Source organism: Gopherus flavomarginatus, chromosome 24 (genome assembly GCF_025201925.1).
Source record: "Gopherus flavomarginatus isolate rGopFla2 chromosome 24, rGopFla2.mat.asm, whole genome shotgun sequence".
Taxonomy (NCBI): Eukaryota; Metazoa; Chordata; order Testudines; family Testudinidae; genus Gopherus; species Gopherus flavomarginatus.
In genome coordinates this window covers 12,316,350-12,340,846 of record NC_066640.1, presented here as the reverse complement: position 1 = coordinate 12,340,846, position 24,497 = coordinate 12,316,350, and the positions used below count along the sequence as shown (strand labels likewise).

Sequence of the window (24,497 nt, the reverse complement as noted above, 5' to 3'; positions counted from 1 at the left end):
TCGCCCTCAAAAGGCAATGAATTAAGAACAGATGAAGCAAAATACTTGATTTGGTCTACCCAATGCCTAATCAGCCAGTGGAACTCATTGCCACATGATATTATGGAGGCTTAGTGGGATTCCAAAGGGGATTTGACATTTTTACGGATAATAAATAACATCCACAATTTTATTGCATAGCCTGAAAATGTAAAACGGGGGACAAATCCTCAAGCTGAGAGGATGGATCAACAACTCACTCAGATTTCTTGCATTTTGCTCTGAAGCTTCTGGTACTACTGGAGACAGGTCAGACAGACTGAGCACTGGTATGTTAGTCCCTGTGTCTCTGCCATGCTTTCTGTGCATGCAGCAGTGAAATCTTTGCTGGGTTTAATTTTTGACTTGATCTTGGTGTCATCACAGCAGCTGTTGCATCTGCAGCTCGAGAGAGGTTACTGGCAGTAGAATGTAACACTTCTCAGAAGCAAGGTCCGGTCTCTCCCGTGTGCTTTCCTGGTTCTAACTTACTTGGCTCTCAAGTCGCTGAGATAATGGGGCTTCCTACTGAGCTTCCATACGGACTGGAATCCGTGGCTATAAAAGAGGGGACACGCTAGTCTGGGAGAGAGAATGCACATCCAGCCATCTCTGCTTGACCTCCAGCTGCTCCCAGCTCCCTTTAAGGAGCTTAAAAGTTTGAAGGCATCAATTGCATTATTGAAGTGATCCCTGCCACTTAAACCGCCTCTTTGATCAACACTTAACTGGTGTCAAAAGTTGCCCGACCCCGGGCTGTGCCTTTCTGCCGGACTGTCCCTGGATACATGTTCTAACTGCAAAAAAATGTCTGCCAAGCCAGATTTCACGCTTGTTACAGACTCCTTCAATCCGAAGGAAGGGAAGGGGGCTTGGCGGGGTTGTGTGTGAAACCCCTGCTGCGAAAGAACTACAGGCGCAGTGGGTACAGGGGGCACCTCAAAGCCTCGTTGAAGTTTGCCTGAGCGGCTGTTGAAGGGGAACAGTTTGCAGTTAAAAGGGTGCCAAGTGAAAAGCATGGGGGTGGGGAGAGAAGAGATTAGGTTGGGGAGGGGGCTAAGCCGGAATGACGAGGAGAGGGAGTGTGTTGGGTGGGGGGAAGGGTGAGAATCGAACAAGGTAAGGTGGGTTTTTAACTCGCTCTGAGACTGATCCTCTCTGACAGCCCTGACCCCAAGCTGTGCTGATGAGAAAAGCCTGCTGTTCCCCGCCTCTCGGGGTCATCTCAAATAAATGTTAAAGCAGTTTGAACCATTGAGTGAGAGTATGTTCACCAGGGGGGCAGGGCCCTAGAGTGCAGACATTCCTCCCACCAGCACCAGGACTGGCCTCCCTGCACCTGGCCCACATCCCTGAGATTCCCAGGCCCAGCCACAAGCAGGAAGGGAATTGTTTGCATAACACACAGCCAGAGATATGAGCCTTGTAATCTACCCTTTCGATCATTTTCACTGCTCTTCTCCAGGCACTTTGTCAATATCTTTCTGGAGCCCAGTAACATAAGAATGGCCATGCTGGGTCAGACCAAAAATCTATCTAGCCCAGTATCCTGTCTTCTGTCAGTGGCCAATGCCAGGTGCTTCAGAGAGAGTGAACAGAACAGGGAATCATCAAGTGATACATCCCCTGTCACCAATTCACATCTTCTGGCAAACAGAGGCTAGGGACACCATCTCTGTCCATCCTGGCTAATAGTCATTGATGGACCTATCCTCCGTGAATGTATCTAGTTCCTTTTTGAACCCTGTGAGTATCTTGGCCTTCACAGCATCCTCTGGCAAGGAGTTCCACAAGCTGATTGTGCGTTGTGTGCAGAAAACAAACACTGTCCCAAGCAGGATCGCATTAATGCCATGGGACTAACTGAAGATTATGTTTTTATGTATGTTTCTTATCTACATTCACCACAGCATCTAAACGCTTCTTAAACATTGGTCATTAGTCCCTGAGAGGGAGAGAAGTGCTATTATCACCATTCGACTGCTGGGGAACAGAGACACAAGGGACTTGCTCAAGCTCAGGCTGGGAGTCTGTGGCCCAGCTGGGAAGCTGTCTTGCATCCCATTCCAGTGTCTTAACCACAAAACCAGCCTTGGATTCTTTTGTAGCCAGATCCCACTGCGGCCTCCTGGCTAACCTGCGCTCGGTTCTCCTCTCTCAGTCTCACTGCTTCCCCAGTTCCCCTCTGCCTTCAGCTCTATGCATCAGGAATTCATTTTTCTCTGATACGTTTTCTTGCATTTTCCCAAGCTACACCTCATGTGGCTACTGCCTGGCCATATTCCAAATCTGCGTCCCTTTGCGCTTCGTTTGTTTCTGTCCTCATCAGCATTTCATGGATTCAGCGATTCCAAGGCCAGAAGGGACCACTGTGATCACGTAGTCCGACCTCCTGTATAACACGGGCCCTGGGATTTCCCTGAATTAACTCCTCTTTGAACTAGAGCAGAACTTTTAGGGAAAAAAAGATCTAATCTTGATTTTAAAGTGGCCAATGATGGAGAATCTACCACAGCGCCTGGTAAGTTGCTCCAGTGCTTAATTACTCTATTAGAAATTTGCAATGTATTTCCAGTCTGAATCCATCTGACTTCAACTTCTAGCCAATGGATCTCACACCTTTGTCTGCTAGACTGATGAGTCCCCTCTGTTATCACATAATTGCTCCCCTGTGTAGGTACAGACGCTCTCTGGGTTACGCAAGACCCAACTTACGCAAATTCGCACTTACTGAAGAAGTTCCATAAGCCAGAAATAGGATTTTCGAGTTGCAGAAATGTTTGTGTAACGTACGGGTATACGTTTCCGACTTATGCAAAATTCGAGTTACGCAAGGCTTTCTGGAACAGAATGATTGCGTAAGTCGGGGGGCATCTGTACTTATAAACCGTGATCAAGTCACCCCTTAACCTTCTCTTAGTTAAGCTAAATAGATTGAATCTCTCACTAGAAGGCAGGTTTTCTAACCCACTAATCACTCTCCTGGCTCTTCTCTGAGCCTTCTCCAATTTACCACCCTCCTTCTGGAAGTGTGGGATCAGAACTGGATACAGACGTTGCTCCATGACCAAACTCCTCCCAATTTACTGCCACTCCTGGGTTTCATGGCAGCGCTGGTGCCTCCCTCTCCTTGAGATCAGGAATGAAGAGGCATGAAAGGGTCAGCCCTAAAGGGGTGGGTGGATTTTGTGGAAAGGGCACCTGTGTTAGGAAGTGAGACCATATAACTGACTTTACATAGGGCACTGAATGGCCCCATCCAACGGGAACAACCTGTAGTTACTGCCAACCTGGGCAGGATCGAAACGAGTGGCCTCGAGCTGAAGGGTCTCTCCCCAAACTCCCGGGAGCAGGCAACCCTTTCCTCCCCTTTAGAAACTGACTCCCATCCAACTAAACCTGGATTCCTTTTCTCTGGACCTTGGGAAAAGGGAGCAGAGAAACTCTAGGGTCTGAGCGAATGGCCAGAGACCAGACTGACATGCCACACAGGGCTGAAAGCAGCAGACCTGGGATCCAGGGACCCTTCGGATTCTAACCCTATCCCTGTCGCCAGCTTCCAATCTGCGGCCTTGTCATTCCCAAAGTTCCCCCTCTGCCACCCCCGCTGTGAGGGCTCCTCGGCTAGGCCTGTACACATAGAGAGCGCTAGGACGTCAGCACTGCTCCCAGGCCTACCCTTCGCTGCTGCGATCCCAGCCTGGAGAGGGGAGGAGGCAGCTGACTCTGATGCATGTTCAGCCCCTAACGAATGCCATTTCTCCCTCTCCATGCTATACCCATGGGCTTCCCCCACGAGCGGCGCTGCCAAGCCACTGCGGCCTCCCCGAGAGCTCCGTTAACGACATGTGTGTGTGTGTTTCCAGTGTCCCACCAGGACGCAGCAACCCCTCGAGCCCTTCCCCACTCCCTGCTCTGTGCCAGGGGAGGGAGCTGGCACCGAGACAGGCAGGAAATGACCCATGTTTCTCCATTGTGTTGGCCTGAAAGCCGGGAGCCGGTGCTGCGCGTTTCACGCCGAGGAGAGAGGAACAAGCAGCTGCCAGGAACATAATAATCAGAGTCCACAGAAAAAGGTGAGAGGACTGGGTCTGTGTGGGTGCTTGGGCCTGTTAATGCACAGCCACCTGGGCTTGGGGACAACACACGCAGAGCCTGGGAAGAGCCAAGCAGCCCAGTTCACAGCGGCAGGAGCTCCCCTCCATCTCCCCGGCTCCCTCCCATCCCAGCAGGGGTAGGAGCCAGAGACTGGGAAAGCCAGAGGGGCCCCAAAAGGGGCTCCCCTTAAGGGCCTGGGAAGTCTTGCTCCGGAGAGTCGACTATTTTGTAGGCATTAGCTCTGCCTACCGCCCTTCCAGCCGGCCCGAGGTGCAGCCTGGGACATGCTTCTCCCACTTCCTCCTGGCACATGGGGGTGGAAACCGCTCCCCCCTCCCCGCCCCCGAGGTTTGTGCAGGATGTTGTTACTCAGGGTATAGGAGTGGATCAAAGGACCAAGGCAGCAACAATAGAAATAGAGTTGGGTGGGGACCAGACAGCCCCCCTCCTCTCCCCTCCCCAAGTCCTGACAGGAGCCTTTCAAGGGAGGGCAGCCCCCCAAAAGGCAAGTTAGCAGGAACAGGTTAGTCAAATGCCCCCCAAAGATCTCGGGGCAGGGAGGGAATGAAAAGCCCCCTCTGGTAACAAGAGGTTAAGAGAAATCAGAACCTAGGTGTGTTCGGGGGCAGGGGGGGTTTGCTCATCACTCCCTGAACCAAGGCTCAAAGGGGAGAGCTGAGACCCTGAAAACGCAGCTACCAGAGCAGCTCTGCGGTGCTAGCAAGGAGAGGTACTTGAGTGCCAAGCTCTTTGTTTGCTCTGGGAAAGGAAGGAGATGCGCTGGCTCCCATAGAGCCTGGAGGGCAGCTCGGCCTGAGGTTTGCAGTGCAATCTAATACCCAGGAAACAGCAGCCAGCTCCTTAGGGCCAGGAGCCCTGAGGAAACACCATCTGCTTGAGGAAAAACAGGAGCAGATTCTTAGGCCCCCGAAACCCACCCAACTACCAGAGAGAGGCCAGGACTGTGCCTGGGATATAATCTTCCTACAAATTCTAAATAGCCATCCCTACAGAGCCAGAGGCCCTCTGCAAATGCCATTATATAGGGAGGAAGCGAGGGGGGTGGAGTTATGTCTCAGACCACACCCACTTCCTGAGACAAGCTATAAAAAGCTGGCTGTAGGAACAGCCAGGTTTCTGTTGTTGGGTGGGGTTGTGGGCTGCAGTGATTAGGCTGCTATTAAGGGCTGTAGTGGAAGATACATGAAACGTTCTTGCTGTGGCTATAAGGGAGTCTAGATGAATGTTCTTTGCTAGTTAAAGCTTTATTTCCAGGCTGAATTTGGTTAGCTTTAACTTCTAGCCACTGGATCTTCAACCTGTGGCCGCTAGATTGAAGAGTCCTGTATTATCAAATATTTGTTCCCCATGTTTGTACTAACAGAGTGTGACCAAATCACCCCTTAACCTTCTCTTTGTTATGATAAATAGACTGAGCTCCTGGAGTCTCTTGCTATAAGGCAGGTTTTCTAATCCTCTAATCATTCTCCTGGCTCTTCTCTGAACCTCCTCTGATTTATGAACAGTCTCCTGGAATCGGGGACACTGGCATGAGCCCCGGTATTCTGGCAGCAGCTGCACTAGTGCTAAATACAGAGGTAAAATAACCTCTCTCCTCCTCCAGATTTCTGTTTGTGTGTCCAAGGATCACATTAGCTCTTTTGGCCAGCATTGCACTGGGAGTTTATGTTCAGCTGATTATTCACCACAATACCAAAATCTTTTTGAGTCACTGCCTCCCAGGAGAGAGTTCCCTGTCCTCTAAGTATGGCCTATGTCTTTTTGTTCCTAGAGGTGTATATTTACATGTACTAAAACACACGCTCTGTTTGCTTGGGCCCAGCTTATCAAGCCCTGCACATCACTCCGCAGCAGTGACCTGTCCTCCCTCATTTATCACCCCAATTTTAGTGTCCCCTGCACTGGAGGGGAAGCTGCTGATGTGTGAATGTGGTGGTGATGGAAAAGCTTCATCAGTCTGCATTTTTGCAAAGTATCCTGCTTAGAGCAGAGTGCGTGGGTCTGGCTGGGCCGACATGAATCCTTTTGTGTGACGTGACCAGAGCCAGCTGTTGCCGGTGCCTTTCAATACTGCTCAGCGGCCTGCGCGGTGACATTGATAATTTACAATGACACTTATTAACAATAGAAGAGCATCGTCATCCCCTCCCAGCCCTTCAGGCGCCTGTAGCAGGGAGGGGCTTCCCTTTAGGAGGTGAGAGAACTCGACCACTGCAGCGAGTCCTTGGGGGGCTTCATGCTGTTGTCTGTTCCGAGTGGCGGTCTGTGCGCCTTTCCCCCTTAACAGGGAACACAAAGATAAAAGCACGTAATAAAAATAATACTCATTGGGAGAGAGAAAAGGCATAATTGCAATAATTATCTTGGCAAAACTCCCCTCTCCAAATGGAAAATGGAATTTTTTTATGTGCATTTTTAAAAGAACTTATTTATTTTTTAATTAAAAAGGGAAGGAGAAAATTATTCTCAATAAAGTTTAATTTAAAAGTTAAAGCAGGGGAGGTGTGATTCTCCCAATTGCTAATGTTAATGGGCCTCTTATGTCCCACCCCTGCGCACACACAATCCTCTCCTCTCCAAATGGGGACAGGGGGATACATCCCCGCCTTGATGGATCCCCCACGTCCTTCTAGGTGGGGACAGACACAGCCCTCTCTTCGCCACACAACCACACCCCTCTCCTCTACAAAAGGACTCCCCGGCCCCAACTTGGATGAGGAAAACAGCTCCAATTGCCCCTCTCTGTTTGCAAGGGTGAACTAACCCCGGGCTTGGCAGCCGCCAGCTGTTAGGGAGGGGACCCGACAACCCTGGCTGAACATCCCAAGTGTTGCACGGCTCGGGACGTGCCACCGGCCGCAGCTGCCCATCCACAACTTCCTCGTGCTGCAGCAGCCCATCTCCGGCGGGGGCAGCTGGGGCAATGTTCCTGCCCTCTTAGCTCTGTGTTGGCGGCCCACAAAGTGCTGGGTTGATTTTCATTTCTCCCCAGTGGCTATGAAAGCTCTTAATAGCACAGGCCCCTGGCTGTCCTCCAGATCTCCTCCTCCTGCTCCATGTACTCAGAGCAATCCCCACGCACGCACCCCCTGACCCTGTCTGCCAGGGCATCCCACCAGGCACTGGGCCTTGGCTGCGAAGGGCTGAGGCTCTGGATCCGCCCCCCGCCATCCTGTCTCTGGGCCTGGGGCCGATCTCGATCAGCCCAGTATCATTCAGAAGCGACTCGATTGACTGATCTAAACTTGCGGTCGGTGAGCTCAGAACTGGGCCCTCTGCCCACCTCCCTCGCTCCAGAGAAACTGCTCAAAATCATTACTACCCCTTGGTGATTTCATTGTTCAGCAGCAGACACGCAGCCCCATCTTAATTCCCTTCCCTTGTTACGTCCTGCCAGGCACTCTCTCCATTCGAGCCACAATATCATTTTCCAAGCACTCTTTAAAAACGGTATCTTATTGCAGACATGACCATGCTCCCAGCCTGTGCTAAGGCTGGCTAGCTGGGGTGGTAAGCTCTGGGCTGCAAGGACTGGTTTAACGGTTGTCTTGTGTGCATTGGGCATGCTTGCTGGGGCCTTGATAACTATGAATTAATAAATAGCAGGTTTATGAGTAACCTGATGGAGAAGAGGGAGTATTGTTTATAATTGTTAATGGTTATCATTTAACATCTCTTACAGTACCGCCTAGAAGTCAGCTCGGTTGGGCCCTGTTACGCAAGGTGCTGTAGACACTTATAGTCAATGGCTGTCCCACTATCTTTCACTCAACTGTTCAACAATCCTGAGTTGGGTTCCCCAAAATCACAAGATTGGTTTAAAAATTGTAAGTTGTTTTTTAAAGGTTGGGCTCCTTTCTATTTGTGCTCTGGATTTTATTGCCTTCAAGGCGTCACGTTTTCAAGCATTTGTCTGGAGTCACAACAGCTAGACACATACTTTTGTTTTAAAAAGAAAGCTGAGATTCTCACGTGACTCCAGGAGTTGGAGCTTTAAGAAAAGCCCCAAATTATTGCAAGACTTGGTGACCCAATGATCTTGCCCCAAAGAGCTTATAGTCTGAAAGACAAGACACGCCAGGTGGAGGAGAAAAACAAGCAGTTCCACCACTCTGTCCACACAACCTGGGGATCTGCCCACTCAGACACACCCGTGCACACACTCAGAATATACTCAGTGCTGTTGAGGGTACATTCACACTGCAATCAGAGGTGTGACTGCTGCACACATAGGCAAAGCCAAGCTAGCTTTGAGCTAGCCAGCTTCCTAAAACCAATGGTCAAGCCATGGCCACGTGGGCGACAATATGAATTAGCCACCTGAGTATAAACCCACCCGGAATACTGGGTAGGTACTCAAGCTGTAGGCTAGCTAGATCAGAGCTAACTCGGGTGTGTCTACACATGCCACAATCACACCTCTCAACTGCAGTGCAGACGTACCCTGACAGTCCTGTCCAGCCATCTTCTCTGCCCCCTGGTTCTGTTCTTCCCTCTGGATCTCCTCTCTTGCTGGGCCAAGTTCTGGTGCTCTCACCCAGTTCACATCCATTATTACTGTAGTACAGGAGGACCTACAGGCCCCAGGTGTGATCAGGGCAGAAGGGAAACAGAGGTACCGAGAGGCCAAGCGATGTGCCCAAGTCACCCAGCAGGTCAGTGGCAGAGTTGGGAATAGATCCAGTTAGTTCATTCCTCCACTGCTGCCCTCTGCCCAGCTGCCACCTGGGGGTGTCACAAGATGCTGTGCAGCCTCAAAACCTGGAGCAGGAAAGTTCAGGCGGGAGCCACGTGCTGGTAGGTGGCAGGATGCCTGGAGGGAGGCAGGTCCCAGATGGAGTGTCCACAGCCTGCCCCAGCTGCACGGATAATCGCTGTTCGCTTAGAGTCCCACCGTTGAATTCTGGGACTCGTGACCATCTCTTGATATGCAGCCTGGCCTCCACCCCTGCATCCAAACTGAAATCGTGGAACGAGGGAAGGAGTAAAAGGCCCTGCAGACTGAACTTTTAGCCCTTATCTATGCTGGGAATTTGCCCTTGTCACAGTCATCGGTAGCCAGCCTCTGGCATAGCAGTGTCAGTGCAAACCTCGTGTGCAGACAGGCTGGGGCCAGACAGCACCAGGGCGAGATGTGGCTTGTAGCAGCTTTGTCTAGCCACGCTAGAGATTTGCAATCATGCAGCTACACTGAGAACTGGCCGTGGATAGCTGAAATCCCCAGCCCAGACAAAGCCTCCGAGTCACCGGCTATTTCTTACCTCCACAGCCTAAAGGGACGCAGCCTAGCTTCGTAAGAAACCAAGCAGCATTCTACTGCGCGCGTGTGTGTGTGTGTGTGTGTGTGTGTGTGTGTGTGCGCGTGCGTCCATCCGTCCACCCCCTGTGCCGGGCCTGTCTGCTCCAGAGGCTTGTTTGCCAGCGGGAGACTGAAATGTTACCGAAAGCTCCAGTTCGTAGTGCTCATTTGTACTGTACCTGCCAGCGCAGACAGTGCTCATCTGTAACGTACCTGCCAGGCCCCCACTTGCTGCTTTCTTGTTACGGGTCCAGCATGTCTCATGTCATTTATCTGTTTTCAGCAAATAAATTCTTTGCAGCTTCCAGGGGATCTGATATGGTGGATAAAGGCTAGGACTCAGGACACCTGGGTTCTCTTCCCAGCTCTGCTTCTGACCTGCTCTGTGACCTTGGGTGAGGTCCTTCCCCTCTCTGTGCCTCAGTTTCCCCGCCCACCCATTGTCTATTCAGATTTCTCTGCAGCAGGGACTCCCTCTCCCTATGAGTCTGTGAAGCATCCAACATAATGGGGTTCTGATCTAGATTGGGGCCAAATAATTAACCATAATGTTTAGTGTTGGAGCCAGGTCACATGTCTGGTCTCCCCCAATCTTGAAAAGTTCCCCATTAACTTGACTTTCCTATTTCAGCCCACGTATCATTTTCTCTGCCTGGGGTCCCAAATCACCTTCCTTTGGCTTAACAACCTGATTACTTCATCCAAGTACTCGTCTCCGACTGGGAAAGATGTGTCAGTCTCTCGGGCTCTTCTCTCCTTACCCACAGATCTTTGTTTTAAACGAATTAACAGGTATCCTAAACCGAAACCAACAGGGGGCTGAAATCCTGAAGCATCTGATCTCTGCTCTAGACTCCGCTTTGATTCCCAGGCATAATGATTTTTTTTTTCAAGGAATGATACAGCACATTGTCTTGATTGTGCCGCACCCCGATCATGAACCAACCTCCTGAGCTGGGGAGAGACCAAGTAACCCAGTTCCAGATCTTCAGAACGCAGCTGTAAATTCTGATCCAATACGAATCGGCAAATGGGTCTCACCATTTGCTCGTGTCCCCAGCGCCGGCTCTTAACCTTGACCCAGAACTGGGAACACACAAAGCTTCATCTCTCTGCCTGCGAGGTTAATGGAATTCCAATTTGTGAGCTCTAGAAGGAGGTAATTTCTTTTCTTTCATGTCTGCTAAATACGGTTCCTCAAAGAGGCATAATTTCTAATGTTCCGCATGACATGAATTCTAACTGGTTTAGCGATGATCAGTTTCACCATTTACTCCTGTGTAATCTCTCCCTAACGACATTAAAAAATAAAATAATAATAAAAAAAACAGAATAAGAAAAGAGAGTTGTAGACGCAGTGACTTCACGAGTGACATTTTATGGGGGAGGGGAGAATGGTAATTTAATCTAGATAAAAGGAACAAATTAAGTGGTTTCCAAACAGATGCTTTAGAAAAAGGGGAAAAATAATAAGAAAAGATAACGGGGCTGGTAGTTCCCACACAAGAGGAGAAGAGCGTCTGGCTTCAAATGACACCATCAAGTGCTTTTGGGTCATGATTTTTTAATTTTAACCTTTAATTGCAAAACTCCTGGGGTCCGATCCAAAGCTGCTGGAATTGTTTCACCGGCTCCAATCCGCTTGCGCTCAGGCCTCATAATGCAACTTTTTCCCTATTTGATTTTTGTCTTGTGTACATCCACTCAGGAGGCTGAAAATTTAAAATGGGCCCGATTCTCCTCTTGCTTGGGCCCCGATCCTGTACACGTGTGCTTGGCTTTAAGAACAGGAGTTGCCCTGTGCACTTCAGTTAAGTTGCGTGAGTAAAATTCTGCATGTGGTCAAACACTTGCAGGATCAGGGCCTTGGAGCGGGGTAAACCAGGAGTAACTCTGTGGGCTGTTTGTAAAGGGCCTGTCAGGGTGCTAACTGCTGGAAACTGGGCTAGGCTGTAACTCCAGAGGTGGCCAGACCTCCAAAAGGAGTGAGATTCACGAGAACGTAGGAACTGCCAGACAGGATCAGACCTGAAGTCCACCTAGCCCAGTGTCTTTTCTCTGACAATGGGTAGCACAAGATGCTTCAAAGGAAGGTGTAAGAAATCCTGCAGGAGGCAGTGAGGGGATAACCTGTCCCCATAGAAAGTTCCCTCCTGACCCTTTTAGTTAGGCTGGCTCATGCCCTGAAGCATGAAGATTTATATACTTAGCTAAAAAGTTTCACATCTAGGATGATCTATTCAAAATGGCCTCACTCCAGTCCCCAGGCACGTGCTTCCAGTGTCACAAGCCAATGCAGCCTCAGCTGGTCTCAGCCATTTTTGTGGTGTGTAGGGCGAGAGTGGTCCCTAAATCAGCTGTGCTCTCTATAGGGCTGGTTTGGAAATGGTAGGTAGCTCCCACTCCAAACACCCTAATTTCATTGGAAATGGTTCAGTTAAGGTTTTTGATATTTTTTGTGTGAAAATGACAAATTTTCAGTTTTCATTTTCTGAGCCCCAGGGGAAAAAAGGGGGAAGGAGGGAGAAAAAGGGGAAGAACCTCCAAATTATTAAATAAAATAAATGATTTTTTTCTAATTAACAATTGAGTGATATAAGCTTTTTCACTGAAAATGTTTTCACAGACCATGAAAGTCCCTGTAAGTAGCTGCTGCCATTGTGAGTTGTACTGGGAAGGGGATGAACTGCTCAGTGTAGGTCAAACTGCTACGGCACAGCTGGTAGGATACTGCGCTGGGTGCCTGCTGAAGCTTCTGAAGGTACATCTACACTGCAGCTGGGCAGAAAGACTCATGCACTAAAAATAGCCGTGTGGCCGTCGTGACTCTGGCAGAGCCTCGGGCTGGCCCCCTGAGCTCAGACCTGGGGGGCTGGGTGGACCCGAGGCCCGAGCTGCCGTCCAAGCTGTGGTGTCCACCCTGCTGTTTCAGCATGCTAGTTCCAACTCCACCAGCACAAGTCTGTCGCCCCACCCCGGGAGGCTCCCTCCCAGCTGCGGCAGAGATATCCAGAGTGGTGGAACCGGCTCCCCGAGCTGTGCATGCGAACAGGTGAGGATGCACAAACGCTGAGGGTGCAGTCCAGGTGGCTGGGGGGGGGGGGGGGGCAGATTTTGCACTGAGTGCTGGTTCTTTTTTTACGATGGGGTAAATTACAGTAGACGCCTCGGCCCTGAAGGAACAGGTGCCAGAGGCACCGGTGAGCTGAAATCTGCTATCAGCCACGTGCATCTAATCCAAGGGAAGCATAGGTGCTGGAACTGGCTTGAAGTGGTTTCCATTATATACAGGCTTAATGGCTCTCGGCACCCCTGAAGGGAAGGGACAGGAGGAAGGAGAGAGACAGCCCTTACTACCACCGCCTTGACGACAGACATGGGGGAGCCACATAACCCTTTGACCCTTCACCCTCTCCTGGAAACCAAGGCCTCAGCCTCTCTGTGTCTGTCAAAACTCTGCGGCTCTGGTCAAGGGGGAAGATCAGCCTCCCCTGCCTTCTCAAAGCCCAGATACGTCCCTGTGAGGCCGTACCCCCATCTCCTGGTCCTTGGAGACCCACCAGCCGTGACAGCACTGGGGAATATGAGATGGGGGGGCCGGTTCGGAACTAGACCCAACGGACGCTCTTCACTCAAACTCCCAATTTTAGGCCGCCACAGGTGCAGATGGAATTTCCCAGCCTGGAATCAATGGGGTTCCAGCAGGGATCAGTTCTGCCAACCGAACTAGGGACTCAGTGGCCTTCCCCCCTCGCCCAGGCCCTCCGCCTTCCCCTCCGAGCGAGGAGCCCTGGATGGAACCTTCTCCTCCGTCCTAGCCCCAAGGGCCGTGCCTTCAGTTTGGCTAGGTGTCCCTCTCTGGGACCCTAAAAGAAACGCAGGATAAAAGCCCTGCTTCTAATCAAGATGAATGGGGCTCTGTTAAAACAGAGACGTAAACCAGCCTCCCCATTGGGTGGTCGGGCGGGTAATTACAGTCACTTGATTATTTTTGCTTGCTGGGAGCCCACGGAAGGGGAGACCCCCCAGGCAGCTTGAGCTCTGCATTTTACAAGGCGAATGGTCCACGAGGCAGGAGCAGAATGAACTCTAATACTCTCATCCCTGGCTTCTTGGGGGAGGAAACACCAGCTCACCCAGGAGCCTCTCCGTGTGTTCGGGTTTGGTTTACTATTTTTCTGAGCACTCAGCTGGCCCGGGTCTTACACGAAGGCTCAGTTAATGCTGGCTTTAGTGTCTCAGATTCCGGCATGATCAACAGAAAGTAAACGGAGTTGCTGCTTTAAACCACAATAAACCCTCCGTCACCCAACAAAAAAGGGTGAGCTTTGTTCTGACCAGCAGTATAGCCTTGTGGCTGGAGTGCTGGACTGTAACTCAGGTGACCTAGGTTTTAGGCGTGGCTCTCCTACTGGCCTGCTGGGTGACGCTGGGTAAATTGCTTTCTTCCTCTGTGCCTCAGTTTCCCCATCTGTAATATGAGGCTAATGATACTGCCCACCTTTGTAAAGCATGTTCAGGTCTACTGATGAAAAGTGCTATGCAAGAGCTGGGTATTATTCACTGCATGGAAAGCTGCTGTGTCCTGGGAGAGGCAGAATGAAGGCAACCGGAGGACCGTAGGCACGCTCACCCGCAGCTGTGCTCAGAGTTAAGAAGACTGGGGCAGTTCACATGTCTGGGGGTTCTTGTTTCAGGACCTCTGCAGATCCAAGCAGGCAGAGGTTATGCTGGTCCCAGGGGCAACTGACATGCTCTTAGCACACCGACACAGCAGAGTCCAGCGCATGGAAATAAGGAAGGCCCCATCCTGAAGGGAAAGGAAGAGCCCCAGAAAGATTTTAGGTCTGGGATTACCGTACAGCCAGCGGACCAGGGAATCATTCAGAATTCTTCCTAGAATGCTAAGGACAGGGCCATTCAGACCTCACCCTGGCCCTTCACCTGAGCCCAGCCCTTTGAAGTTAACGAGAAGGCTCCCATTGGACCAGCCCCCTAGGTTTTAATGTGACCCAGACTTCTAGTCCAGTGGAGGTATGAATATTGGACTGGGGAGCCATTTATCCTTGACCTCTGATACTGGCTGTGACCTTGGGTGCGTAGTTCTGCCTGTCTCCCCGCAAAGGGCTATCCAAGTGCTCTGACAGTGAAAAGCACTAGGAGTTATTCCAGATTTCATCTGAGATGCTTGGAGCCAGATTCGTTCCGCACACTCTGGCTCCTTTGCACACCTCTGGTATTGCAATGCAGCCATAAAGCAGGGTTTAGAAGAGGCCACTTAAGATGGCTTCACAGCTGCTTTGCATCACCGGAGCGGCACAGAGCAGACAGCGTACGTCCAGCAGAACCTGGCTCCTGCTTACTGTTCAGACTGTATTTTCTGGTGGTGGTTTCTTTTTCTAAAGGGAATTTTAGCCTTGCAGGAGGGATGAGGCCCAAATGACAGGATTTAACCACAACGCTGCTAGCTTCCCCGCAACGCTACCCCCATCATTGCACTCTGCCTCCATAGCTATGTCTTGGGAAGATCCACACCTCCTTATCCACCCACAACGAACAGTTCCCTGATCAACCACGGGCTTCACTTGAAGGGCTGGGTCTGTCACCCCCAAGTCAACAGGATTCCCATGTGCTTGAAGTTCATCGTGTCCATATGTGCTTTGCTGGGACAGCGCCAGTGTTCAGCACCTGGCACGATGGAGCCTAGAGGGCCCTATCCTGGGAGATGCTGAGAGAACTGAGTACCTCAGAGGAGGTGCTCTCAAGGGATCTGGGCCTGGGATTCCATGTGGCAGCCAGTTCTCTAAGTGTCATTAGACCCAGAGCCAGCCCGTCTCCATATAAAAACTCCATGTGCCTGGACAGCAAAATCAAGGCAAAGGTGAGTGCGGTGACAAAGCTGAGAGTTGGAGACACGTGCCTGGGCCAAGCTTTCAATGCAAAGGAAGGCAGGTGGTCAGCTGGCCTCTCACGGGGGTGGAGTTAAAGCAGTATGAGCTCCTGGTTTGACAAGAGCACCTGGGTTCCTCATGTGATGGGGTTACTTCCTGATTATTTGAACTCTCTGGTTCTTAAACAGCATTATTCACTTGCGTACAGACTCGAGCCTGTAGCCTGACCTCTGCCTTAGCAATGTTTTTTTTCTGTTGGCACAGATATGTTTTTCAGTGGACATTTCTACCTAGAGCAAATTGTCATAGCCCTACATGAATCTTTGCATGGTTCATTTTGTGGATTTTGTGGCTTTACAAGTGATTTCATAAAACCCCAAGTCAGCAAGGAAGCTTAACATCGTCGCAAACCACAGCCAGCTTGCGGCGTCATGGCTGTGACTTCCCGGTACGCAGAAGCCACTTGAAACTTCACAGAGACAGAGTTCAAATTGTCCTATTCCAAAACTACACCCCCCCCCCCGCCGCCAGAGCTGCTAGACGGGACACACAGCAGAATGGTTCTGACTGTATCCAGTAAAGGGCAGCGTTGCACATACCCACCCTCCAGCTCAATTCAATGTGCTTCACGTGGCTGCTAAGCGAGACGCTCGCACTGAGCTGTGTTAACCGCTCACCGTGCAAATTTGCACGTTCTGCACTAGGCTTTCCATCTGGATTTTCAAGTCACCCTCACCCTGTTAGGAACAGGAATGCACCGCGGCCAGGGGCCGTTCTCCGCGAGGGGGCAGGGCACAGCCAGCCTGCAGCGTGGGATACTCACAGATGTAGTAATACTCGTGCCCAGGTCTGAACTCAAATCCTAGAGAGAAGGGAGTGAAGAGCTGGAACTTCTCTGAGAACTTCAGGGGCCCGTTGGGGGAGTCAGGCCTGTTGCACTCCCAGCGCTTGAAGCCTTTCTGCCGGTGGTCACAGGAAGCATGACCTTCGTAATTGACCATGTACAGGATATACCGCTCCATCCTGTCCACCGGGAACGGGTCCTCATAGTGAGGGCAGTAGATATCCAGGTAGTCGTTGATGCTCACTTCCACCGTGTAGTCCCCCTGATGGAACCTGCGGGGAACGAAAGGAGAAAGCAGGGGTGAGAAGCAGGGAAGGACCGTGGCGGACTGGCCAGCCTGACACGTGTCAGCCAGAACACCAGGTTCTCTGCAAGATGAGAGCTTGGGTGCCCTCAGCAGCACAGCCTTGGATGTACCTGCTTGGCACTGCGGGTGCTTAGCACCTGTGACTCTCAGACCCAAAGCAGTGTAACCCTTCTGCCCCTCTGAGCAGTACGCGCTTCTGAAAGATTTCTAGGTTAAGACACATGCCCAATGCTGCACAGCAAGTCAGCAGCAGAGCCAGGAAGAAGACCCAGGAATCCTGGCTCCCATGAACCGCGGACTACACACCTTATGCCAATGGGATGCTTCGGGCATAAGAAATTCAGAAGTGACCAGTGTGACTCCAGGAGCCTGACTTGGGACACCTTAAAGGGCCCTGATTTCTAGACAATGCCAAGGTCCTACCCTCTAAAAATTACAGCCCCCTTTCGGTATCTCAAACTGGGCACCAAAAAAATCACTAGCCACTCGTCAAAATCACTAGCCACTTGTAAAAAGCTAGACCTTAAGTCCTGACTCTCTGCTACTCTTCTCCTTTGACAGGCACTGGCAGCTGTGCAAAGTGAATATAGAACACAACCATGCTGCTTCATATCACACTAACTCAATATAAACAAAGGCACATGGGGCCAAGCCTGGGAGAACTGGGCCCTACATTTTTCCCTTTTTCTTTTTGGTACCTGTAACAAGCACAGAGAACCCATCTGTTCTTTTCTGATTCTGCCCTTCACTGTGTCAAACGAACCACCCCCTATACAGAGAATAATGGTGTGGCGTTAGTGACGTAATCTGTAACCGTATAGATCACTGTTGCAACCACTCATATATTTGCAGCAAATACTGTACAAAGGTTGTCCTGTGAGGGATCTGTGGGAAGGTTACGATTTGCTGGGTATGATTATGCTCTGTGCCATTTTTGTAGTTGAAGTTATGAATATTGGCTCTGTACTTGTATATCAATGTGTTTTGATTCTAAGTAGCTTTAGTAAAGCATTTGGTCAGCTTCTTGAGAAAGGAATTTGCAACTTAAGTGCCCAGTCAAGAAACACTCAACTGACAATGGATTTTGGGAGAGGCCGATTCTGGGCATCTAAGCTTTCCTGGAAACAAACGATGGTGTTGGCCTGCAAACTGAGTCAAGCACGGACATGTGACTCCAGACTCCATCTTGCTGCTGGGATTTTCCACAGGAAGAACAAAGAGGTGTGAATATAAAAAGGCCCTGAAAACTCCTCCATCTTCCTTCAATCCTGCTTCATATCTCTGGAGGAACTTTGCTACAAACTGAAGCTTTGAACAAAGGGCTGAATGGATGCACTCCAAAGACTTGATTTGTGCCTGCAGTTTATTCCATCACTACTACAAGTCTGAACCAAGGACTTTGCCATTACTGTGTATAATTGAGTCATTCTATTTAACCAATTCTAGCTCGCATCTATAGCTTTTTCCTTTTATGAATAAACCTTTAGATTTTAAATGCTAAAGGACTGGCAACAGCGTGATTTGTGGCTAAGATCTGATTTGTCTATTGACCTAGGTCTGGGGTTTGGTCCTTCGGGATCAAGAGAACCTTTTTTCTTTTACTGGGGCATTGGTTTTCATAACCATTTGTCCCCATAACGAGTGGTACTGGTGGTGATACTGGGAAACTAAAGTGTCTAAGGGAATCGCCTGCGGTTAGCCAGTGGGGCAAAACTGAAGTCTTTTCTATTTGGCTGCTTTGGGTTGCCTCATTAGTAAAGGAACTCCAGCCTTGGGCTGTGATTGCCCTGCTTTAAGCAATTTGTCCTGAATTGCTACTCTCAGTTGGGCCCCACCAGAACCAGCATCGTTACAAAGGGAAACAGACAGTAAAAGTTTTGCCCTTATCCAGTGCTTCTCAACCTAGAGTTCAAAGCACTTTACAAACACCAGTTAATGCAGGCCTGCACAACTCGTAAAGCAGGGAGGGCCATGTTACTCCAAAGAAAACAGCTGAGGGCTGAAACCCCTCGGCCCTGCCGAATCCTGCCCCCAGCGCCGTCAAACCCCCCACAGTGCTGCCCAGCCCCCCCAAAACACAACCCCCCCAGCGCCACTGAACCATTCCCCTGAAACAACCTCGCCCTCAGCACTGCCCGCCCCATGGAAACAAACCCTCCTTCCCCAGCGCCACCCCACCGAAACAGCGGTATTAAACCTTGGTAATATGTTATAGCAGGCCCCTACGCTAGTATAATTAAGGTAAAAGAGAAATGTCTTTTTGCTAGAAGTAGAATAAGATCTTCCCCCCACTTTGTAATCAGTTGTCCTGTTGAATGAATGAGGTGTGAATGAGCAATCTCCAGACAGCTGCAACCCTTGGAGAAGGGCTGGGAGCCAGACCACATCAGTAGAACAGGTCAGCCACTGACTCCTCAGCCCCGCTCCTGCGGCTCGCCCACTCCCCCCACCCCCCGCCACTGCCCGCTCGCCTCCTCAAATCCCCCCCTCACCCACCGCTTGCCTACTCACCGCCCGTGGGCTGCACGGTGAGCCCTCTCGGGCCGCTTGTGGCCCCTGGGCCGTATGTTGTGCAGGCCTGAGTTACTGGAACCCACGAAAAGCCCCAGGAAGGGGGGTTTGACTCATCCTATTTTACAGAAGGAAAACTAAGGCACAGAGACATTCAGCAACTTGTCTAAAAGCCCAGACAGCAGATTAGTGACATACTTGGGAACAGAGTTTAAGTCTGAGCCCCTGTGTTTCACAGGCCACAACTGCCACCCAACCACCCCAGGATTTCTGACTCATACTCCCCTTTACTTTAACCACTAGACCACTCTCCCTTCCAAAATCAGGCACAGAAACCAGGAATCCTGACACACAGGTCCTCTGCCCTCACCACCAGTCAAACCCTCCGAATCTGCGTTCGCGCTACAAGATTAAATTCAGGACCTCACTGTTTTAAGAGGAATAAACTGGTGACACTTGGTAATAAGTAACAAAAAATCATTATGCATTGCGATACCATCAAACCCTTTTGGTATTACTGCAGATGTGCGCTCCAATCCTATTGTAATGTATGGTTTTTGGTACTGATTATCTGAGAGATTAAGGGATTAGCAGAGCTGGAAAATGACTCTACAATACCTCGGCAATTCCCATTTTAGACCTCGATACACCACAGTCCCCTAAGACTAGGCAGCTCCGTTCGCCACCTTCCAAACCCACACTCGCCTTCTGGGGACATTTAAAATAACTTACTGTGTAGATTTGATTGGCCCTCGCGTTTGACGAGGACTCCTCAGTCAAATGCACGAGCCCCTCAGGCACAATCCTGCCTTCTCCCCACACCGAATGGGTTTTCTCTGCTAATTAATTTTAAGTTCCTATAGAGGCACTTGCCCTCAAATAGAAATTCTCTTGTCGGAATCAGCAAGGCTAGGGCAGGTTTGTGAGACTGATTCACTTCCAAGTTGCTGAGAGAGCACAGAACATCTGGAATAAAAATTGGGGCCGTGGTGCGTGTGTACGTACACCCACGGGCATTCACGAGATGCCAGGAGACACTTAACATAAAACCGTTCCTCCTTCTGCTTATATTTTGGTTATGTGATGAGATTTCCAGACACGTCGTATCTCTGTGCCTTTTGGGCCAGGCTTTCTGACGACATATTATATCGTGCCGATGACTGTGGAAAATACCAGCTTAGGGGCCTGATCCGAAGCCCATTGAAGTCAACAGTAAGAATCCTCGTGCAGAAAGGCAGTTGTGTTTTAGGGCACGGAGCACAGGGCCGGGGAGGGGTCAGGGTGCTTGCGTTCTATCCCCGGCTCCACCACTCTGTGACTCAGTCTCTCCACTGGGGACAACAGTGCTCAAAGAGCTTTGACAGCCACCAAGGGCAAGCTACAGTCATCTGAAGCAGGCCAAAATCAGTGCCCGCCGTGGCTCTTTGCACTGATGTACCTGACTGTATGCGGTGACGGGCGCCAGTGCAAGCCCCTCCAGCGTAAACACGCTGCACGGATGCTACTAATGAGCCTGAGAAGGGACTAGCACAGCGTGTCTCCGTTAGGAGTTCGTGCCTGTCCTCCTACATCGCTGTCCTGGCACCAGTGAAGATTTCCCTTGTCAGGATGGTACCAGATACCAGGGTGAGGGGTATGAAGGGGCTCATGCCTGGGGCACTAAGAGCTCAGCATGATGCTGGGTTTGCTCCCCTCTCACAGAACCCCTAGGGCCCCCCGAAGCAAAGAGCAGGCCAAGAACAGACCCCACTGTAGCCCCTCAGGCCTGCTCTCCTCCCGCCCTAGGATTCCCCGTCAGGCGAGACTGACAGGAGTACATGGGCCCCCTGTTGTGCGAGGGACGGGAGGGGGCTGGGCCCTACGGGAAGCCTTGTCAGCTGTCAGTCTCTCTTTAAAACACTGCAGACAAAAAAGCGGGTAGACACCCCTCTGCGAAGGCAGCAGGCAGGTCACTGACACTCCAGCAGCCAAAAGAGGAATTATTCATGAACGCCGGATGGGGGAGCCTTAAAAGACACACAACCCCCCAAACTTTTGTTGTGAGTGGAGGGGGAGGGCGGCATGAGCGGCAGGGGGTGTGTGTGTGAGAGTCCAGGCTGTGCCCCGCTGCAGTGCATGCCTGGTGCAGCCCCAGAGCCAGGAGGCGGCTGGTGAATTGGTACCAGAACTGGTGGAACAAGGCCAACAGCTGGGCCAGGGCCATCTGAGAACCGTGTGCCCACCGCTACTGAGCCACAGCGCTCGGCTGCAAAGAGAGACCAGAGCTGTGGGAAACCAACCCAGATTATAAAATCCATATTCTCTGCCGGTTTCAGTCAGCGTCACTCCACTGACCAGTTTATGTCAGCCGGGGATCTGGCCCATAGTTCTTTAGGAGCTAACCAGCTGGGTGTCTCCCTATTATCCAGACCGTGGTCCTGTGGAAGAACAGAAAACTTTCGGGGATCCCTCCATGAGTTTCAAGGACCCCGCCCCCAGCTAGCCCTAAAGAAACCGTGAGCAGGGTGGGAGCGAGGATGCTGAGCAGAGGCACATGAAGGCAGACTGCTTCCGTCAGGGGTCCGAGCAAGGGAGATGGCAAGAAAGTTCATGGGAACGGACCTCTTGGAGGGCCATGAAAGGGACTGGCGGACCATCGGGTACTGATTCCTGTGAGTGTCCATGGCTGCACATTCTCACTGCAGTTATCTCAGGTTAGCAACACGCAGGATGAGCTAACTTGGGGTCTGCCCAGTAGCTCAGGGCGTGAGGGATGCTTTTGTTGTGGGGGAAGGATAGAGACATCAGTGTGTGAATGTGGAATGGGTTAAAGGCATGTTTGAACCCATGTTAAGTCTGCAGTGAAGATGAGGCCTGAGCCCTGGTCTACACTTAGCTACACCAATCAGAGGGGTGGAAGATTCACACTCCTGAGTGCTGTGAGCGCTGAATGCAACAGTGGATATGGCGACCCGGCCCCTGTGCTGCAGGGAGCTGGGCTAAGACCCATCAAACTCATCCCATGGGGGCCATCAACCACACACACTGTTACTGATTGGGAGGTGGGGGTGGAACTGTCAGGGAAGACGGGGTGGGGAGGCATCAAGTGGTGAGACTGAGCCCCCAGAGCTGTTTACACACAGGCCAGAAGCTCTGCCCCAGATCCAAGCACTCCCACGTCTGGGGAGGTTCGAAATTTGGATCCGGACCCAGATCTGACTTTTGCAAGTGGCCTCCCAGCTTTATAATGGGCCTGAACCAAAGCCCCAGGCCTCTGCCCCCCATACCCTGGAGTATGAAATCTCTCCTCCTACCTCTCCCTGCAGTATCTGAGCTGCAGGAGCCGGACCAGGTTCTGAATTTTGCACCTCCGCTCCCCACATCTCCCTGAGGGTGGGTTCCAACCCCCGTGCTGTGCCCTGGGTGCGCATGGTGGGAGGCGCAGGAAGGTGCCCGCTGTGCAGCATCTGGTTAAAGAGCCTCCATTTCAGAGGAAAATTCATATCCCCCCCACCTCCCAAATCGACAAATCACGTCCCCTCTCATGTGGCGGAGATACAGCCACATCTCCATTTAGATGGAGCTGGCCTGGTGGACAAACAGAGCCCCACGGGGTCTCTAAATGGTAATTCAGCGCTGTAGGATGGGCGTCCTTCTCCAAGCCCCTGGCCTGCTTGCGAGCCAAGCACACACTGCTGTGTGTGTAATACAACCAGGCAGGGGGAGGGAGAGGGGCTGCATGCCAATGGAGGCCAGTCAGTGGGAGAGTTTAAAGGGAGGGGTTCCCCTCTCTCTCCCAGGGCAGAGTGTGGGGGGAGATGTTGGCCCAGCAGTCAGCCTGCAGCAGGAGGTGAGTGGAGCTCTCCTGGCTGCACAAACGTGTGTCTGGCTGATTTATGTGTGTCATGAAAATCCAGGCAGTGGCAGGGGTCAGTTCTATGGGGCAGCAGAGAGACACAACACGCGCACACACACACACAAACTCTGACACACACACACACACACAGAGTCACTCACTCAGAGGCATATACCCCCCATTCTCTTCCTCTGATGCGCACACACAGACAATGCGCACACACAGGTATATACACAGACCCTTGCCAATGCTCATGCACAATGCACACACACAGAGACTATGCACATGCTCAGGCATGCACACACACAGGCACATGCACACACCTGTGCACAATGCGCGCACACACAGAGAAAATGCACGCACTCGGACACACACGAGTGCACACACATGCCATAACTCTTGCTCTCTCTGGCATGCACACACTCCAAGGCGTTTTAAAGCTCTGCAACTCAGACAGCTAGAAAATGTAAGTGAAAGCTGAGGTTCTTGTGAAAATCTCATGACTCCAGGAGGTGGGGCTTTAAGGAAAGCACCATACACTGCGCAACTACTGATAGACTGGCAAGATAGTCGGTGACACTGCGATTCCCACAGCCTTGGCAGGGTAAGAAAGAATGAAATGTACAGACAATGACAGGGATATGTGTGTGTGTGTGTGTGTGTGTGTGTGTGTGTGTGTGTGTGTGTGTGTGTGTGAAATAAGAAAGGAAAACACTGATGCAGCCCCTCAAACCGCCAGGAAACAAAGTAGGGGATTCAAGAGGATGACACAAAAGACACGCAGTCATCACAAAGGGAAGAGGGAATGAAAAGAAAGGAGGAAGGAGAGAACAAATGGAGAGCAGGAAAGAGGAAGGCTGTTCCCTGAATATTACTGAAGCACCTCTCTTGCAATCTTTAAGCTACTATGCCCCTCATTACTCGCTTCATAAGCACTCTGATCACACAGTGAAATACGCTAATTAAGGAGAAGGGTTTTCTCTCTCTCTCCTCTCCTTTTCCGATCCAGTCATGCCAGCCCTGCCCCTGGCAAGGTAACATTTTAAAATGTAAAATTAATACCGAGTGCCGTGATTCACCGGGCACCAATTTTCAAATGCGCACACACAACAAAGGGGAAAAAACCACCTCTCCTCTCCTCCCTTTGTTTTTTGGTAAGGTATTTATTTATTTATTTATTTATTGTTATGATTGTTATTAAAGCCCAAGGAAAGAAAGAGAGAGAGAGAAAGAAAGCACGATTATCAGGGGAATAATTATTATTGTGGGTCTTTTGGAAAAAAAAAAAAACCCAACTAACTCAGAGGGCCTTTGCTGGATGAAAAGCTGCTAAATTAGAACCGATCAGCTGTGATAAATGGGGGGGGCGGATGAGAGGATTTGATGGGTATGGGGGGGAGGAGGGAAAGGTTTCGCTTTCGGCTCTGAGGTGGAGGTGATGAAATCGCCAAGTGATAATAACAGTAATCCCTGGCTCTTATCTAGAGCTTTTCATCCGTAGATCTCAAAGGGGCTTCGCATAGCAACTCAGCATCACGCACTTCATTTTTACAGAGGGGGAAACTGAGGCACGGGGAGGGGCCATGGCTCGACGAAGGCCATCCTGCGGCTGGCTCTGAGGAGTGGGGGTCCCCTGTGCCTTTGATTTCAATGAGGCACCAAGCCGGCAGAGC

General features: G+C 50.9%; 1 protein-coding gene across 1 annotated transcript in view; it reads right to left on the bottom strand.

The window, feature by feature from the left end:
* The window catches only part of EFNA2 (ephrin A2), a 140,395-nt gene that overhangs the window by 12,187 nt on the left and 103,711 nt on the right, over window positions 1-24,497 (bottom strand). Inside the window, exon 2 of the mRNA XM_050933961.1 lies at window positions 16,151-16,443. Within this exon, the coding sequence (XP_050789918.1) occupies window positions 16,151-16,443 (293 nt within the window). The remainder of the gene's footprint in view (window positions 1-16,150; window positions 16,444-24,497) is intronic.